This window comes from Terrapene carolina, unplaced genomic scaffold (genome assembly GCF_002925995.2).
Source record: "Terrapene carolina triunguis isolate 2854851 unplaced genomic scaffold, T_m_triunguis-2.0 Scaffold42, whole genome shotgun sequence".
Lineage (NCBI taxonomy): Eukaryota > Metazoa > Chordata > Testudines > Emydidae > Terrapene > Terrapene triunguis.
In genome coordinates this window covers 31,893,490-31,914,342 of record NW_020664393.1, presented here as the reverse complement: position 1 = coordinate 31,914,342, position 20,853 = coordinate 31,893,490, and the positions used below count along the sequence as shown (strand labels likewise).

The 20,853-nt window shown below is 44.6% G+C and overlaps 1 protein-coding gene across 1 annotated transcript in view; it reads right to left on the bottom strand.

The window, feature by feature from the left end:
* B3GAT2 (beta-1,3-glucuronyltransferase 2) overlaps window positions 1-20,853 on the bottom strand; it is a 47,103-nt gene that overhangs the window by 14,425 nt on the left and 11,825 nt on the right. Inside the window, exon 2 of the mRNA XM_024193787.2 lies at window positions 13,573-13,717. Within this exon, the coding sequence (XP_024049555.1) occupies window positions 13,573-13,717 (145 nt within the window). The remainder of the gene's footprint in view (window positions 1-13,572; window positions 13,718-20,853) is intronic.

The window sequence follows — 20,853 nt, the reverse complement described above, 5'->3', positions numbered from 1 at the left end:
CAAGAACACTATGCCAAGCCAAAAGGATTGCTGGGAAACCCAAGCAACACCCCCCTTGTCCCTGGCTGTGCCCCCCTACAGCAGGGCCTAGAAGAGGAGGTGATAGAACTGTCATGGTGGCACTATACCAGCCAAGGATTCCCCTATGGAAAGGGAATCCTCCCCTAGCCAGATCCACCAGGAAACAAAGCTGCCCTAGCACACCAAGGAATCTCACTATGTATAACTAATTTGGTAATTTTGAACTGAACTGGTCAATGATGTTTCCTAATCCTAATGACTGAACTGCTAAAGAAATAAACTTTAAGAAGTCTCTGATGGCCCCATAGCATTGTATGACTGGGGGAAAACACATTTCTTAATTGAAACTGCCTTCAGTGCAGTCATGGCTAATGGTAGTGAGGAATGAGAAAGAAGGCAGCCTCTCCTTGTCATAGCTTTTGTATGTGTTGGAGAAGACACTGTTACAAATTTCTTTATTGCCCCCTTTGTTCTTTTGTCTTTTCTTTGAAGATGTATTTCCTTTGCATTTTTTAATATATCTCCAAAATATTATGAAGTTAATAGAAAGATCTTGTGGATAAGGGAGAAGCTGTGGATGTGGTATACCTAGACTTTAGTAAGGCATTTGATACGGTCTCGCATGATATTCTTATTGATAAACTAGGCAAATACAATTTGGATGGGGCTACTATAAGGTGGGTGCATAACTGGCTGGATAACCGTACTCAGAGAGGAGTTGTTAATGGTTCCCAATCCTGCTGGAAAGGCATAACAAGTGGGGTCTGTTTTGGGACCGGCTCTGTTCAATATCTTCATTACCGACTTAGATATTGGCATAGAAAGTACGCTTATTAAGTTTGCAGATGATACCAAACTGGGAGGGATTGCAACTGCTTTGGAGGACAGGGTCATAATTCAAAATGATCTGGACAAATTGGAGAAATGGTCTGAGGTAAACAGGATGAAGTTTAACAAAGAAATGCAAAGTGCTCCACTTAGGAAGGAAAAATCAGTTTCAGACATACAGAATGGGAAGAGACTGTCTAGGGAGGAGTACGGCAGAAAGGGATCTAGGGGTTATAGTGGACCACAAGCTAAATATGAGTCAACAGTGTGATGCTGTTGCAAAAAAAAGCAAACATGATTCTGGGATGTATTAACAGGTATGTTGTGAGCAAGACACGAGAAGTCATTCTTCCGCTCTACTCTGCGCTGGTTAGACCTCAAATGGAGTATTGTGTCCAGTTCTGGGCACCGCATTTCAAGAAAGATGTGGAGAGGGTCCAGAAAAGAGCAACAAGAATGATTAAAGGTCATGAGAACATGACCTATGAAGGAAGGCTGAAAGAATTGGGTTTGTTTAGTTTGGAAAAGAGAAGACTGAGAGGGGACATGATAGCAGTTTTCAGGTATCTAAAAGGGTGTCATAAGGAGGAGGGAGAAAACTTGTTCACTTTAGTCTCTAAGGATAGAACAAGAAGCAATGGGCTTAAACTGCAGCAAGGGAGGTTTAGGTTGGACATTAGGAAAAAGTTCCTAACTGTCAGGGTGGTCAAACATTGGAATAAATTGCCTAGGGAGGTTGTGGAATCTCCATCTCTGGAGATATTTAAGAGTAGATTAGATAAATGTCTATCAGGGATGGTCTAGACAGTATTTGGTCCTGCCATGACGGCAGGGGACTGGACTCGATGACCTCTCGAGGTCCCTTCCAGTCCTAGAATCTATGAATCTATGAAAATATTCAAGGACAGCTAAACGGCTGACTTTCCTGCTCTCTTGAGATCTGAGCAACATGAAAAAGTATAGAGGGATTTTAGACTCTGCCTGAAGTGTGCACGGGTTGGATGGGATGGGATAACACCAGCCATGAGTTGCAGCCATTTCCATATTTAATATATAATTTTAAGTGTAACCTTACGTTTGAATTTCTAGCCTTTCCAAAATTTCTGATTTTTAAAAGAAAATCTGTTTCCAGAAGTAATAGATATTTACAACCTTAACTCATGCTTAAACAAGATTCTGTCTGTGAATAATTTTTAAACCCCTAAAAGGTGTGGGACTGAGCTATTTGAGAGACAGACATCTCTCCACTACGTCACTCTGATCCAGGCCTGGAAGTCAACATTCAAGGAGTGGTGAAAGGGGTGGGCTCTTGCCTACTGAATTTGTTCCCTTTCATGGTCCACATGAACCCATGTTGGATAATTTCAGGGTGTGGATGCAGGACTTTTGCTTGGTTAGTTTTTTTAACAAGACCTTTTATTTGCTTTATTTATTAGTTCCCACTAAGTCTCTTCAAATCAAAGCACTGACTTTAATGTTGCACAGTGCAAACTCTATTTTCATTCTGGCTTTTATAAGAAATAAACGGTACTGCCAGAGTTATAGAGAGTAAATTTCTAAATTAAATAAATACAGATCTTCTGATTACTGATTGCAGAGGATAACTATCCTATAATACTTGATGCAAAACAAGGTAGGCAAAGCTTACCCTAGGAGCGTCTGCTGAAAGTCCTCTGCGTTTGGTGCCACACTACGCTGTACCTCTATTTTAGTTACATATAATGAAAACTTGAAAGGCAGCTTTACTTTTCTTACATCAGATATTACCCACATTAGCTAGGGGTCAGTGACAGTAGCAAACATTTCCAATGGTGGGTCTTGTTTTTCTAGAAGCTGGTTAATGTGCTCAAAACTGCAACCTTAGCCAACTTTCTCTAACAGGATAACCAGGCTTTAACATGAAAAGCAGGGATTCTTGTTGTGCAGTGGGGCAGGTGTGTGCCAAAAGGTTTCAATGGGTAGAGAGAGAACAGTGCCCACATTCCTTGCTCCCCATTCCTGCCAGTCTCCCCACTTTTTGAATGAGTAACAGGAGTGCAAGTACAGTGGTACTGTCCAGTACGCAGTACGGGCAAGAAATTTTTAGTGAGTACAGGATACCGGAAAGACTTGGGGTTAGCCGCCTCCAGAGGAGCAGAACAGGGCTAGGGAGGGCATTCATTCTTTATATGGCTTTAACAGCACAATAAGTACGCTAACAAACTTAAACAAAGGCTTTGTTTAAGTTTGTTAGCATATGTATTGGGCTGTTACCTTGGTCAGGAGTCCTCAAAAGGGGAGGGGAGGGGGGGGGGTTGGAAGATGTTTAAACAGTGCTTTTGATTCTGTTTCTCCCCATTGGTTTGAATTATCCATGACATTCATACGGCATCACATCAAGTCCAAATCATTAGAGGAATGCCTCTGCTTGCACTGACCAGAGGATGTTTGGATTCTAATATCAGCCCAGTTCTGCAGCCTGATAGGAATCAGGTGTTGTCCCCAGGGTACATAGAATTCTTTTTTGCAGCCAAACTAGTCTAACATGCATTTTGTTAACGGGAACTGGAGCAAAAAAAAAAAAAAAAAAAAAAATGCCTGATTTTCCAGCTTTATGGGTGAGAGAATTATAAGTGAAGATTATAATGCCAGACACTGATGGCCTTAAACCAGCTCAGGAATCTGCTAAAAGCTTTGCTGAAAAAATGTTCCTCATCTTAGCAACAGAGCTAAGACTTATCACACATCTGCCCACCTTTATTTGAATGAAGCTCCTTCTGATCTGACAGCTCAGGCATTGTCAGTTTCTTCCAGAAGAATTTACAAACTTTGAACCTAATCCTGTAAACCCTTAGTCCCATTGTCTTCAATGGGATTGATCAAATGATTATTTGCATTACTTTGGACCACTTTTGTGGACTGGTAAGAGTTTCACTCTATATGCATCCGAAGAAGTGGGCTGTAGTCCACGAAAGCTTATGCTCTAATAAATGTGTTAGTCTCTAAGGGGCCACAAGTACTCCTGTTCTTTTTGTTCCCATAAAGGAAGTTGAATCCCCCATTGAAATGCAATGTTTAGGATACAGTTCTACTTAAAAAATTGTCTTTTAATAAGTCATATATATGCTGAAATGGCTCCTCACCCAACTCCCATATAAACAGACTGAATACTACATATTTTGGGGGAAAGTGAGTAGTTAAGCATGTTGATGTTTGTATATACAAAGGGGGGTGTCGGAGGGGATGGGGAGAGCGTGGGGACCCCGGGCTGGGGATGGTGCAGGGAGGAGTCACATGGAGGGTCACATGTTTTCCCCCCCCTGGTGTCCCTCCCATGAGTGCAGTACCGGCAAGAAGTGATTTCTACTTGCACCACTGATGAGAAACCAGTGTCTTGGACAGAGTCAGAGGAAAAAATGCTATTCACGCTTTTGTCCCAGTCCCTTTACTGTATTTTCTACCCCATTACTGTAGACAACTCTCTTTTAAAGTGTGTATTTATCAGCCCTGCTCCAAGTGCTGCCCAATAACTTGCTCTCCCTGTTTTGTCTCCCCTTGGCCTCCTCTTTTTCTCTTCAGGTTTCCTGCTCTCATTTTCCTTTGACTCACATTGTTCTCCTCTTGCTCGCTCTCTTGCCCCACTCCCACTTTCCACCCCACCATCCACAATCCACTATCATTCACTTCCCTCCCTCACTCCACTACAGTTGCTTTTTGCCCTTATTACCCATTCTCGCTCTCATTTTTCCATATGAAGGAATCCCAGGTCAACCTCTAGAAACCATCTGCAGGTGACACAAGGGTCTGGGCTTGAAGAATGGTGGCTCCAAGACTTGAGGGCTGGTGCCTTTGAATTTTCAATGGGAAAAAACTTTCCGCTCTGAACAGAGAGAAAAAACATGGGAGCTTCTTGAACACACTGTAGCACAACAACAATAGCAACCACAAACACCACCCAGAAAACATGGCCCCACTATCCAAAAAAATTAAAACAAAACAAAACAAAAACACACAACCCACAATCCAATGTTTGCAAAATTGACTAAATGGGAAGGCCAGGTGTTAGTAATCAAGTTTCCAGGGAAACTGGCCTTTTACAGTCTCAAGACAAAGTCAACCATAGCATAAACAAGTGTAATCCCACTAAAGTAAACAGGACTTGCCCCCAATCTGAATTTGGCCCTAGATCTTTCAGTTTGGAATGCTACATCTACCAATTTAAAACCAGGCTACAGGGGAAATACAATAACTAAACAAATAAATTAATAATTCTAGTCAGGCCATGTAATTGATGCCCAAACTCCCATCATTCATGGAATTGTTCACTGTTTTCAAAATAAAAATGAAGGCCACCCTTGATCCTCTCCAAAGGCCTATAGCTATAGTATAACATCAGTGGCTTATGGGTGCAGTGCCAGTAATAAGGTATTACAATGATGTACTACAACATGGATTAAAAGCATACTAAATTAGTCCCATGTTTTCTTCCAGTGAGTGCGGATTTACTATTGGTGGAGAAGTATGTGACAAGGTTGGGGAGAAAACAAATTACTAACCTTTCATAACTGTTGTTCTTCAAGACATGCTGCTCATGTCCATTCCATTCTAGGTGTGTGCACGATGTGTGCACAGTTGCCAGAGATTTTTCCCTCAGTGGTATCTGCAGGGCTGGCTCTAGCACCCTCTGGAGCCACGTGCATACGCGCCAGTAAAAGGGATGTCATCGGCCCTGTACCCTCTCAGTTCCTTCTCGCCAGTAGCGCCGACAGAGGGGCAGGAGGGTGGGTTACAGAATGGACATGAGCAAGACATGTCAAAGAACAACAGTTACAGAAGAGTAGTGACAGTTTTTTCTTCTTTGAGTGCTTACTCATGTCCATATCATAGAACTGGAAGGGACCTTGAGAGGTTACCTAGTCCAGTCTCCTGCACTCATGGCAGGACTAAGTATTATCCAGACCATCCCTGGCAGGTGTTTGTCTAAGCTGCTCTTAAAAGTCTCCAATGATGGAGATTCCACAACCTCCCTAGGCAATTTATTCCAGCACTTAACCACCCTGACAGTCCCTTGCTGCAATTTAAGCCCATTGTTTCTTGTCCTATCCTCAGCGGTTAAGAAGAACAACTTTTCTCCCTCCTCCTCGTAACAACCTTTTATGTACTTGAAAACTGTTATGTCCCCTCTCAGTCCTCTCTTTTCCAGACTAAACAAACCCATTTTTTTCAATCTTACCTCAAAGGTACTGTTTTCTAGACCTTTAATCATTTTGTTGCTCTTCTCTGGACTCTCTAATTTGTCCACATCTTTCCTGAAACGTGGTGCCCAGAACTGGACACAATACTCCAGTTGAGGCCTAATCAGTGTGGCTTGTTACCTTGTCAAAGAAAGCTATCAGGTTGGTTTGACACAATTTGTTCTTGACAAAGCCATGCTGAATGTTTCTTACCACCTTCTTATCTTCTTGATGTTTGCAAATTGATTGCTTTATTATTTGCTCCATTATCTTTCTGGATACAGAAGTTAACCTGACTGGTCTGTAATTCCCCAGGTTGTCCCTATTTCCCTTTTTATAGATTGGCACAATATTTACCCTTTTCCAGTCTTCTGGAATCTCTCCATGCTAGATCACTCAAAAGCAGTACCCCTAGAGGTGGACTCAGAGTTCACAGATGTGCTGATTGCAACACTGCTCTCCTGAAACTGGCATCGTTATGGGCCTATTGGGTGATGCCGTTGTGAGACGCGAAGGTATGAACTGATGACCATGTTACTGCTCTGCAGATGTCCTGGATTGGTACCTGTGCGAGGAACACTGCTGCTGAGGCCTGGATTCTCGTGGAATGGGTGGTCACGATGGCCAGAGGTGGAACTTTTGCTTGCTCAAAGCAAGCTCAGATACAAATAGTTATCCAGGACGAGCCCTGAGACTGCTGAGGTGGGCTCCCCACCTCAGCCCTGACGCATCCAAGACAAGGGCAACGGATGGTTGAAGGGCAGCGAAGGGTACCCCTACCATTAGAGATCCTGGGTCTCTCCAGCAGGTCAACAAAGCGATGACCGGAGGTGGAATCATGAGTATTGAGTCCAGGCAGTGTCTGCTTGGGGAGTTGACTGACACTAGCCTCATCTGGAGGGGTCTGAGGCATAGCCTTGTGTACTGCACCACATCGGTACATTCCACCATTTGCCCCAGTAGTTTGAGGCAGACCTGAGCGGTTGTTATCAAGTGAGTCGTGACCTTGGAGATCAGGTCCAAGATAGCTTGGAATCTGGCTTCCAGTAGGTAGGCCTTGGCCTGAGTCATGTCGAGTACTGCCCTGATTAACTCTATTCTCTGAACCAGGACCAGGGTTGATTTCTGCTCATTTATCAACAGACCCAGCACCTGGAAGGTGGCTCATACTGTACTGATGCTGCGCTGGCCCTGAACCTGCGATCGACCTTTGATCAGCCAGTCGTTGAGGTACAGGTAGACCTGCATGCCTCAACTTCCAAGGAAGGCTGCTATCACCGCTATATGCTTCGTGAAGACCTGTGGGGCTGCCGACAAGTCAAACTGATAATGGTGTTGACCCACTACAAACCTGAGAAATCCCTTGCGCCCACGGAAGATGGAGATGTGGAAATAAGCATCCTTTAAATAGAGGGTGGCATACTAGTCTCCTGGATCCGGGGAGGGAAAGATGGAGGCCAGGGAGACCATGCACAACCTCAGCTTCTTGAGATATTTGTTGAGGCAACGCAGGTCCAGGCAGGGCCGGCTTTAGGCCAATTCAGCCGATTACACTGAATCGGACCCCGCGCCTAAGAGGGCCCTGCAGCTGTCCACCCCGCCCCCAGCTCACTTCCCCCTCCTACCCTCTCCTGAACGCTCCGCTCCCTGCTCCTCCCCCTCCCCTGCTTCCCGCAAATCAGATGTTCGCGGGAAGTCTGAAAACAAGCAGGGGCAGGCGGCAGCAGGTAAACTGGGGCGGGGGGGGCGCGAGGAGGGATCTGGGGAGGCGCAGCCCAGTCCGGCGCCGGCCGAGCACCCCCGGCCCCGGTGGCTCTGGCCCCGGCTCAGCTTGGGCCCTGGGGTGCTGGCCCCGGTTCCGGCCGAGCGCGCCGCCCCGGTGCCAGCCGAGCACCCCTGGCTCTGGCCCGAGTGGCTCCAGCCCGGCTCAGCTCAGGCCCCGGTTCCGACCGAGCGCGCCAGTCCAGGCCCGGCCCGGCCCCGCGGCTTCAGCCTGGGCCCCGCGGCTCCAGCCTGGCCGCGGCTCCGGCCAAGCACCGCCGGCCCCGGCCCGAGCGGCTCCGTCCCGTGCCCCGGGGCGCTGGCCCCGGTTCCGACCGAGCGCGCCGGCCTGGCGGCCCCGGCCGAGCACCCCCAGCCCCGGCCCAACTGGCTCCGGCCCGGGTTGGCTCGGACCACGGGGCGCTGGCCCCGGTTCCGGCCGAGCATGCCGGCCGTGCACACCCGGCCCCAGCGGCTCCGGCCCGGACCCAAGCCCCTTGACCCCAGCTGCAGTGCGGCAAGCACACCCACCCCCAGGAATTGGGCCCTGCTCTTGCTAAAGCCAGCCCTGGGTCCAGGATGGGCCACAGCCCCCACTCCTCTCTTGACCTTCGGGATTAGGAAATATCAGAAGTAAAACCCCTTCCCTCTCAAGTCAAGGAACTTCCTGTACAGTCCCCACACATAGGAGGATTTGCACCTCCTGGATAAGAAGCTTCTTGTGAGAAGGGTCCCTGAAGAGGGACGGGGGGGTGGGTGAAAACTGGAGGGTGTAACTGACTGCTGTAGTGCATATAATGATCCAATGTTGTATCTGACCAGGCTGGGCTGAAGGGTGACAGGCAGTCCAGAAAAAAAAGTGGGGGATGGATCTGGCGATGAGACTGGTAGACTGTCCTTGGGCGTACTTCAAAAGGCCTGTGTGAGCCTGACTGGGATGCTGGGGTAGAAATTAGGGGTTGGCATCGCTTATAGCCCTTCCCTTTTCTTTTATAGGGCTCCTGCCTGGGAAATGAGACAAACCTGGGAGGATGCTGGGGCCTAAAATGCTTCCTGGAGGCAGGAGGTGTGTAAAGGCCCAAGGAGCGAAGGAGAGTCCTCGAGTCCTTGAAGCTTGGAATCAGTCTGTACTGAGAACAGGGAGGTAGTCTTCAGGGGGAGGCCCTGAATGGACTGCTGCACTTTGTGAGGGAGGTCCAATGACAAGTCATGAGCAGCGCCTCATGGTGACCGCTGACTCCGTCGCATTCAGAGGCACGTGGAGGGAGGTCCTGGCCACTGCTTTGCCCTCCTCTAGGATGGCTGTGAACTCCTACCTCAATTCCTATGGTAGCAGGTCTCTAAATTTGGACAATGAGTCCCACAGGTTAAAATCGTATCTCTCCAGCAGAGCCTGCTGATTGGAGATATGCAACTGGAGGCTGCCCGTTGAACAAACCTTACGTCCAAACAGGTCCAGTCTCTTGACCTCTTTATTTTTGGGGGTAACGCTCAACTGACCCCTCTATCCTGCTCATTTGCCACCAACACCACGGAGGGCAGGGGGTGGAGGTATTCAAACCCACTGGATAGGACACAGTATTTCTTCTCTGCCCTTTTTGAGTTGGGGGCAGAGAAGGAGAAGTCTGCCATAGTGCCCTGACAAGTCTCATCACTGCTTGGTTAACTGGCAGGGCCACTCTGGAGGGAGCTGCTACAGCCAGGATGTCAATTAGGCTCCTTGAGCTCTTTGACTTCCAGTCCCAAGTTTGCAGGACTTTTCAGGAGCTCTTGGTAGGCCCTGAAGTCATGCAGTGGGAGCAGATTACTAGGACCTGCAACCGTCGCATCCGGGAATGACGAGGAGGAGGCCGGTAACACAGGAGGGTCCGCCTGCTCTTCCTCCACCTCATCCATTGGGGTCATTTCTTGGACGTCAGTACCAGTACTGGAGTCAGCGTCTGGTGCCGGATGGGATGAAATGGTGGCTCGCCCCTCTGATACTACTGAGTCTGAGCAGTGGGACAGGAGGCCCCAATAACAGAGGAAACCCCCACAGGTTCCAATACTGCTACTGCATTGGCCAGTGGTCCGGTGGCCAGGCGCCAGCCAGGGGGCTGGTACCAAAGTCCGGGTTTTAGGCCGGGTACCAGTAGGTCTTAGGTGAAGCGAAGGATTCCCCTTCGGGCTCCAAAATGGATTCTTTTCTTGGAGACCAGGGTGGCGCAGTACCCACTTCTGCCTCCAGGCAGTGCCTGGGAGCTGGAGACCAGTAACGGGCCGTAGACCGCTGTATTAGGACCACAGGAGGGTTTGCCCCAGGATGGTGTCGCAGTGGTCGGTGTCACAGTAGAGCTCACCATCCCTTGCTCCCTTCTATCCCCTGGCTGGCAGGACGCCTTGAGGGGTCGGCTGGACTGGGAGAGACATTAGGTCCTTTGCCGCCTTGGAAAGCCTCCAGGGTCAAACGAGTCCACAGGTGCATGGCCCCACTGCTGCTCCCAATGTTGTATCTGACCAGGCTGGGCTGAAGGGTGACAGGCAGTCCAGAAATAAAAGGGGGGATGGATCTGGTGCCCATACCAGACTTGGCGCTCTAGGTGTAGTCACCGGAATCACCAGTGGCTCTGGGAGGACAAGTGGCCTGGCACGGGTCTCACTGCACTGGTCACTTCCTGCTTGTCCCTCTTTGGCACCGCAAAGTGCCCTCTCTTGGTGCACTGTTTCTTATGCTGCTTCTTCAGCATAAAGGATAGAGAAGGGTGCCAGTGGAGCACTTCGCATGGAAGCCGAAATGTTCGGCACCAATTCAGAGTGGCTCAGCTCCGAGACTGATCTGAGGGCTGCCTCCATGAGTAAAGCCTTCCAACAAATGTCTCCGTCCTTTTGTGTGCAAGGCCCCTGCAGATCTGGCACTTCTCTTTAACCTGAGTTTCCCTGAGGCACTTTAGACAGCTAGAGTGTGGGTCACTCACTGGCATCGGCTTGCCACAGAAGGTACACGACTTGAAGTCCAGGGACCAAGGCATACCCAGCCCTTGGGGCGAAAGTCCCTTGACAGCAGGGACAACTATTAACACTACTATGTACACTAACACAGACTACAATAAATATACAATAGAAAGTCCAAATCACTGGGAAAGAGGCCTTGCAAGAGCAAGAAGGATCATTCCGTGCAACCATCACAGGCAGTAAGAAGGAACTGAGACGGTGTGGGGCTGGTGGCGCCCCTTATACCAGCGCATATGCACGTGGCTCCAGAGGGTGCTAGAGTCGGTCCTATGGATACCAATGAGGGGAAAATCTCCTGCAACTGTGCATACAATGCACACACCTAGCATGGAATGGACATGAGCAAGCACTCAAAGAAGACCTGACAGTTAGTACTGGTCAAAATGCCTGCAGATGGACACCATTCATTTTCAAATGTCTGCTTGATTCTGCATTTACATATAACACTCTTACTCTTTCCATCTCTTTCCACCCTGTGTCTCCGGCTAATGATGAAGTAGCAACACCTTTGCAAACATGACATGACCGTTTACCAGCTCAGGCACTGAGTCTAGTTGCTACTTTACCAAAATAAAGATGTTGAAAAAACTTGATCCTTAATAATATAAAAATAATAATGAAAATTTAAAAAAAACACTTGGTGCAGGTGAGAAGAATTTTCTCTCACCAATCTCTAAGAGGCTTGCTTTCTAACATTTCACATTCCTTTCAACATTTGCAACTTTGTTTCCATGCTCCCTTCTTCCATTAGCTGCTTTTTAAAAATATGAGCAGATACTTCTCTCTATTGGTGTTGCTTCTTCCCCATATTTACGCCAGTGTATCCCCTGACATTCAAAGTAATGATCTCGAAATATAAACCAAGGTAACTCATCAACTTTTCATATGCCTCTTCATCTAAGGGTGAGATTCCCTGGGCTTATGTTGTCTAACTGCCTTTGCCTGTAGCTAATGAATTATACACCTTCCTATCACCCTTTGAATGCCCATAAGCAACCACCTGCACAGCATAACACCAGTGTGTCTCTAAAACTCTACAGACAGGGATTGCTCTTTTAGATGTGCTTCCCCCAACCACACTGCACATCAGTCTGACAAGTTTGCAGTGGCTTAGGGACTGAACTAGGTATTTACAAAGAGTAGTGCAGCTACTATCTCACTAAACAGGACAAAAATGTTAATGTAGACATTTAAGGCCAATTGCTCTCTTTATCTTACTTGAAATGTTCCTACACTTTGGACTTACAATGTAACATTTTTGAATAATAAGTGATCAATATTTGGTAATGTCTCCAAAGAAAAAGTATTAGGAATTATTTTAACCACCATTACTTTTCTATTACTGTTTTTAGAGGTTAAACATTCATATTCTTTATAAATCATTTTGGACTGTAGGCCTGAAATAGGATACCCCTTGAAAAGGTCTGTGAAATCCAAGAGGCCTAGGGAAGGGCCAGTCCTTGATTCCCAACCCCCACCCTCACCAACCTGTTTTGGTTGTGAGCACCTGGCTATCCCTTAGAGCAGCGGTTCTCAAACTGTGGGTCGGGACCCCAAAGTGGGTCACAAACACTTTTTAATGGCGTCCCCAGGGTTGGCATTACACTTGCTGGGGTCTGGGGTCGAAGCCCGAGCCCCACCGCCCAGGGCTAAAGCCAAAGCCCAAGGGCTTCAGCTCTGGGTGGCGGGGCTCAGGTTACAGGCTTTGGTCCTCCCACCTGGGGCTGCAGGACTCAAGCAGGCTCAGGCTTCAGTCCCCCTTCTGGGGTCGTGTAGTAATTTTTGTTGTCAGAAGGAGGTCACAGTGCAATGAAGTTTGAGAACCCCTGCCTTAGAGGAGTAGTACGTGCCTTCACACAAAGTTTCAAGAGAAAAACATGTGGTCATTTTGCATTCCTTTCTTCCCCTCACCGTCCCTCACACAGAAAACTAATACAGAGGGGGTTTTAAAAGTACAAAAAAGTTATACCATGGTGGAAGACTGCTACATCAAAAGTCAGAATTCTGCACACAAGAGATTCTGTCAGCAGTTGAGATTTATACATGAAAGATTGGCCAAGCATGGGCTGACAGCTAGACACAGCTATGTGGTGTGCTAACTTCACAGTAGAAGATTGATGAGATCAATTTTAAAGCTTTTCTGCCTCTATCTAGCAGGCTATAGTTGTCAGTGATTTTTCCCCTAAGCCCGGTGTTTCAAACCATATCCATCTACAACTATCACTGTCATCATTTCACATAACCAACAGAAAATGAATCATTTCATGATAAAGTAGCATTTTACAACATGAGATTTACGAAGTGTCTGCATTTACACTGCATAGTGTGTGTTGATCATACAATGAAAGACCCAGGCTTCCTGCAAAAATTAAATGATTTGCAGACAAACAATTTAATCAAACATAAATCAAAATTATCACATAAAATTAAAGCAAATTACAGTATATTGGGTTATTATCAAATAACTATTTAATTGGAGAAAATGTGCATGCCAAGACTTGTAGGATATTTAAAACCAGAAGGGCTGTGTACAATGATTGCACTTCAAAAGTTCTGCTGTTTTAAAAGATGTAACCATTTTCAGCAATATTCCTATCTACAGAATCAAGAACTCCACAGGAAACAATGGAAATTTTCAAAGTTGTCCTCATTTTAAGAGTGACCACTTTACAAGTAAACATATGCTTTTGGCCTGTTCATGAGTACAAACAGGACATTGTGTTCATATATCCTATAGAACAGCTTTATCAATACTTACCTGCCATATCAATGGCAAATGGACGGTCTGCTCTCCAGCCAGTATACCAGCCAACAACTTTGCCATTTTCCACTACAGGGCGCTCATACCGTCGACCTCCCACTAGCCCCACAGGCCACACAGATACTTTGCGGGTTGTACGCATCTGCAAGAAGGAGGAGGCACAGGGTGATTTCACGTAAGTTTTCTCAGCAGGCTGTGCTTTTCTTTTGTAAACGGGGGAAACAAAGCCTAGACATTTCCAGTCACCACAAGGTGTTTCCAGATTTCAACCCTAGAGAGTTGGTATTTAGAGGCTAGATGTGCCCCAAAGTTCTCTCACTGCCAGCTAGTTCTTCAGATCTCTAGTCACTTCAAGTCCACTGGGAATATCCCAGAGAAATAAGGTTGTTAATACCAGTGTTGCTTAAGATATGAGGCACAAAAAACACCTATATAATCTCTTCCTCATTAAAGAAAAGCACAGATGTATGTGGCAGATTTTTCCTCTGGAAGGATGTTTTGTTGTTTAAACATGTTTCTTTCTATAAATCCTTCATGCACGTGCATCATGACTGCAGAAGCCCAATCAGGGTAGTATGGAATGTTTATTTTACAGTCTGTAAAATACAGTCATTTATAAAGACATACATGCAACTTTGAGGTCTATATCAGAATATATTATATCTAGAAGCCAGTAACAGACTCTGGAAGGGAAATAAATCTTGATTCTGACTGGAAGCGCACACACACACACACAAGCCCGTCTTATGAGGATTGCACAATAAGTATGGTTTAGGTGTGTTAAAAAGTGGCCTGTAGAGGACAACAAAATTGGGCTTGTGCTCCCCCCCATGGTGCCTAAAAAATGGCCAGTTTTAATTTTTGAAAAAAATAAATAGTGGGGATCATGTTTTCCTTTCATAGATGCATCGTTTCCAAGGCCAGAAAGGCCCATTATGATCATCTAGTCTGACCTCCCATAAAACACAGGCCATAGAATTTCCCCAAAATAATTCCTAGAGCATATCTTTGAGACGAACATCCAATCTTTATTTAAAAATTGTCAGGGATGGAAAATCTACCACAAACCTCAGTAAGTTGTTTGAATGGTTAATTACTCCCGCAGTTAAAAAATGTACACCTTATTTCCAGTCTGAATTTGTCTAGCTTCAATTTCCAGCCATTGGATTGTGTTAGACCTTTCTCTGCTAGGCTGAAAAGCCCATTATTAAATATCTGCCCACCATATAGGTACTTATAGACTGTAATCAAGACCCCTCCTTAACAAAGAGGAGGTTAAGTTAAAGATTCAAGGAGCTCAGTCTCTATCACTAAAAGGTATGTTTGTAATCCTTTCATAATCATTCTAGTAGCTCTTCTCTGAATCCCCTCCAATTTATCAACATTCTCGAACTCTGGACACCAGAACTGTATTCCAGCAGTGGTCACACTAGTGTCAAGTACAAAGGTAAAATAACCTCTCTGCTCATACTTGAGATTCCCCTGTTTATGCTTCCCAGCATCGCATTAGCCCTTTTGGCCACAGCGTCACACTGGGAACTCATGTTAAGATGATTATCCACCAGGACCCCCAAAACTTTTTCAGAGTCACTGCTTCCCAGGATTGAGTCCCACATCCTGTAAATATGGCCTATATTCTTTGTTCCTGGATGTATATATTTAAATTTAGCCATATTAAAATGCACATTGTTGCTTGCGCCCATCTTACCAAGCAATTCAGATGGCTCTATATCAGTGACCTGTCCTTTTCATCATTTACCACTCCCCCAATTTTTGGGTCATGTGCAAATTTTATCAGTGATTAATTTGTTTTCATCCTGGTCATTAATAAAAATGTTAAAAAGTGTAGGGACAAGAACTAATCCCTGCGGGATCCTACTAGAAACACATCCATTCAATGATTCCCCATTTACAATTACATTTTGTAATTAGCTAGTTAGCTAGCTTTTAACCTATTTAATGGCTGACATGTTAATTTGATATCTTTCTTTTTTTTTTTTTTTTTAAATCAAAATGTCATGCGGTACCAAGTCATATACCTTATAGAAGTCTACGTATATTATGTCAACACTATGACCTTTATCAACCAAACTTATAATCTCATTAAAAAAAATCATGTTAGTTTGACAGGATCTATTTCCCATAAACCCATGTTGATTGACATTAATTATATTTCCGTCCTTTAATTCTTTATTATTAAAGAAATCAATGTTAATAGTCCAGTGAGCTGCTCGGCCAGCGCTTTTAAAACTCTTGGATGCAGGTTATCCAAACCTGCTGACTTAAAAACATCTAACTTTAATAGCTGCAGTTTAACATCCTCATAAGATACTAGTGAAATGGAAAGAGTGTTATCATATGATATAACTACATCATCTGTTTTTTTCCAAAATACAAAACAGAAATACTTATTGAACACTTTTGCCTCTTCTGCATTATCATCTATAATTCTACCATTTCCATCTAGTAATAGACCAATAACATTGTTAGGAATCTTCGCCCCCTCCCAATATATTAAAAAAACCTCATTCTTATTGTCTAACTCTGCTGGCCATAGATTTCTCCTTGTGTACATTTGCTTCCCTTATCAATTTTCTACAATTCCTCACTTCTGATTTATATTCAATACTATCAATTTTCCCTTTCTTGTATATTTTTATAGCTGACCTCACTTCCCCTCTAAACAATGAGGCCTTCTTCCTTGATTGTGACTTTTGAGGCATCTAGTAAGTGTTCTTAAACAATTCCCAATTATCATTCACATTTTTCTGATTAAATTCTTCCTCCCAATTGCTCTGGCTCAGAGTTGTCTTCAGCTTTATATAATTTGCCCTTTTAAAGTACCACTCTATCCTTCCTACATAGGTTATAACCATTAATTTTAACACTCTTATTCCAATCATATTTGACATCAGAGGTAGGAGTTCTGCCATTAAGTCCAGTGAAGCCAGATTTCACCCTAGAAATGTAGGTCTTGTCTATCCTGGAAGATTCTACTGTTATTGGAAAACTATGGACATTATGACATCACCAGAGATTACCTAAGACATTGTCTATCCTAGAAAAGTTCACCAGTCTAATGAAATCAATTTAAAAATCAGTCTTGTTAAACTGGTACAACCCTACACCATAAGTGAGCTTAAGTCAATCCCAATTTAAGCAAGGATAACCCCATTTAAGTGAATCTACATTAGGGGTTTGCACTGGTTTAGCAAGATTGATTTTTATATTGATTTAGTTAAACCAGTTCATGTTTAAAGTGTAGACAAGGTCTTAAAATCCCTTCCCCTTACAGTTACCTTTTTTCCAGACTTTTAACATTTGCTTTTGTTTATTTTTACTAACAGCTTTTTAACTCCAATATCCACAGGACATTCTAGAGAAAGAAAGCTGTTGTTAAAGATTCAGTACCCCACACTCCAGAGAGCTCATAATACCCCTTCTCTAGGCTCCCAAGAGCTCCTCCTTCAGCAAAACCAGACTGACATTGCTTATATTTCCAAAGGTGAAAATACTAGTAGAATAAAAATAAGAAAGCCTTATCTTTCAGGTCTTCTTTCTACATCTTAAAAAAAAAAACTTTTCAGAATGGACACAAAACCTTTTTTTTTAATCCTTTATAAGAGACTTTTATATTTGTCTAGCATCTGAGTGCCAACATGGCTAATTGGTTTTCTTTTAACTATTTTTCCTGTTTAAGGCCTTTTTATTTACTGTCATTTTTCCCTGGTCTTTTACTGCTCTGTGTGGTGAAATAGAAAGTTAACAACATTAATTACTGTCTTCTTTTAAATATTTAGTGCATAAAAGTCACTTGGACTACTTCAGGACTGCAAAACATGAAGTGTTTTGGTAGCTGTGGTTTCAACATTACACCCATTTCTTGAGCTCTTTGTAAAAATATATACATTGTAACATGTATACATATTGGATCTAATGTCACAAAATGTGCATACAACCTGCCCTCTCTTAGACCATGTCTACACAGGAAAGTTTTACCAGTATAGTTAACTGGTATAGTTAAACCAATATAACTATACCAGTATAAACCCCAGTGCAGATACTCTTACTCTTTTAAGAGTGACTTTCCCCAGTTAGCTTAAACCCTTTCCAAAGTGACACAGGGTATGTCTACACCCAGCCGCTAGTTCGGCGGCTGGGAATCGAAGTTCTGGGTTCGACTTATCGCGTCTTGTCTGGACGCGATAAGTCGAACCAGGAAGTGATCGCTGTCGACTGCGGTACTCCAGCTAGACGAGAGGAGTACCGCGGCGTTGACGGAGGAGCCTGCCTGCCCCGTGTGGACCGAGGTAAGTTCGAACTAAGGTATGTCGACTTCAGCTACGTTATTCACGTAGCTGAAGTTGCGTACCTTAGTTCGAATTGGGGGGTAAGTGTAGACCAAGCCATAAGCTAAATAAAAAGAAAGACCCTCTTATACCAGAATAATAGTGTTGACACATGGAGATCATTTAAATTCACATCTTATCTTATGTTGGTATAGCTTTCCCATGTAGACAAGCCTTTATCCAAGTGTAAATGAGAAGTACCTTGACCTCAGAGGAGCAGAACTGGGTGGCCCATTAAGCTTCAGCTCTTATGCACTCAGGCACTCATTAACCCTGTGAAGGTGTTAAGTGTGTACAGCTTAACCAAATACCTACAGAGGAAAAAGAAACCAGGTATTTCCAGACCGCTTCATTTCACCCTTATGTTGTATTCTCACTTCTTTGTTCTCTTTCCTGTATACTCGGTCACTCTACAAATCTAAGTGTCTGCCAAGGACATAAAAATCCCTTAGCGCAAAGTGAAAGAATGTATCTAAGGCTGTGTTAATGCTAACTGTAGAGTATTTTACAGCCTCAGGATATATTTGAAGGTAAAAGTGGCAAAATGTCTTATAAGCCTCTAATAACAGTATTACTACATATTAATGTGCTGATGTGTTGTGAACATTGTTCATGTACCAGGATAGGAAAAATCATATGGATTAATAGGTCAATTTGTATCAGATATTTCATTTTGTTTTCTATTCTGCTTGGCCCTAACAAGTGTTAGGATACAGAGAGAGTAATTTAAGGATATTAGACTATCAGATACCAATGTAATCCCATACATTGCACCACAAGAGTCCTGCACTGCTTCTCTGGGTATGGCTACACTTGCAGCTGTACAGCGCTGTGAGTTAAACCCGCCTTCATACAGCTGAGTAGGGAAAGCGCTGCAGTCTGTCCACACTGACAGCTGACAGCGCACTGGCGTGGCCACATTTGCAGCGTTTGCAGCTGCATTGGGAGAGGTGCATTATGGGCAGCTATCCCAGCATTCATGTGGCTGCAACGTGCTTTTCAAAAGGGGTGGGTGGGATGGAGTGTGACAGGGAGTGTGGGGGGAGAGAGAGTTGGTTTTGGGGTGCTGAGAGTGTGTCAGCACGCTGCCTTGCAAGTTCCGACCCCCCCCCGCTTCTCATTCACTCACTCAAAGCAAACAGCAAAATGTTTGCTTTTTCTCTCTGGTACGGAGCTTTGAAACGGCACTTCCGCATTCCTGGAGCCGATCACAACAATGAAAAGAGTGGGCACTTGATAAGGGGATTATCACAGCACAGCAAGTTAACTTGTTGTTCACACTGACACCGGGGAGTTGTAGCCACTACGCTGCATCTCTTATTCCTCTCGGGGAGATGGAGTACCTGCAGCGCAGTAGCCAGAGAGACACAGCGCTGTACGTGCCATGCCACTGTGGACGGGGAGTGAGGTACAGCGCTGGGGGAGGCTTTATTGCGCTGTAACTCGCAAGTGTAGTCAAGGCCTCTAACTATATTTTTAATGGACAGCAGCACATCTGTTATCTGAATAATCAAAACTTGAAGCCACAGTGTATATGTGACATAGGGTTCCCAACTTTGGTTGGATGAATTCCTGGAGGTTTCATCACATGACATTATCTATAATTAAAGATTAATCTTTAATTCCTGGGGACTCCAGGACAATCCTGGAGGGTTGGCAACCGTAATGTGACAATCTTTTTCAAAAGGGACAGGGTAAGGGGAATGAGAATGAGGAAGTGGATGGGTAAAGCCAGGAGAAGAAAGAACAGCCTGGGGGGAGGAGGAGTAAAATATTTAAAGAACAAGGGAAAAGTAAAACTGGGAGGGACAGAGCATCAGTGGTGGAGGAAGATGAGGACAACTGATTAGAGAGAAATGGGGAATCAGAGAACAGATAATGGGGGAAGGAAGCACTAAAAGCCAAGAGCTGAGAGAATGCAAAAAACAAAAGCAGAGAGAGAACAATAATGATTCGTTCTCTCACACACACGATCTTGCCAAAAATAGCACTTCATTAGTCACTCAAGAAGATTAAGACACGGCAAGTGCAGGAATGATAAGGAAGGGATCAAATCGGTTAGAAAAGGGAAAAACCTCTAGGAACTGTAGTGGGGAGGGATAGCTCAGTGGTTTGACCATTAGCCTGCTAAACCCAGGGTTGTGAGTTCAATCCTTGAGGGGGCCATTTTGAGATCTGGGGCAAAAATCTGTCTGGGGATTGGTCCTGCTTTGAGCAGGGGGGGGTTGGACTAGATGACCTGAGGTCCCTTCCAACCCTGATATTCTATGAACTGGAAGTAAAAGATGAAGAGGATGGAATCTAGTCACCTTTTTTACCATAAAAAAGCTTCCAGACTGTAACAATTTGCTGAATGTTTTCACAGCCACCCATCACTGCCTCCCCATTTAGGACTCAAAGTCTCCAGAAAATTCAGCTTTGTGTAGCATTTCTTCCGCTTCTCAGTTTTCTATTGTTTCAGTTCCCATGTAATTTGCATTCTGATGCAATGCTAGTGCCCACCTATAGATTATTGCCTGGACTTGCCACACAATACCAGTGGGACGCCAGCAGACTTATACAAACAACTCCAATTTATTTTGCTAGACGTTGGATTTAGAATTCCATCTCTTCAACATTTACCATTGTATCTCTATAAAAGAGGAAAGATGGTGTACAGTAGAAGCATGGATCTTAGAATGCAGGTCCCCTGACCATCAGCTCTGACACACAATTCTTATGTGACCACAGGCAAATCATTTAAGGCCAAATTGTGGCCTGAGTCATGCTATGCAACCCCTACAAGTCAAGGGGATTGCACATTTGTGACTGGAAACAGAATTCAGCCCATGATAATTGTGTGTCTCAGTTTCCTCAACTGTAAAATGGGGCTAATATACCAGGGATACAATCATAGAATCGTAGGACTGGAAGGAAACTTGAAAAGTCA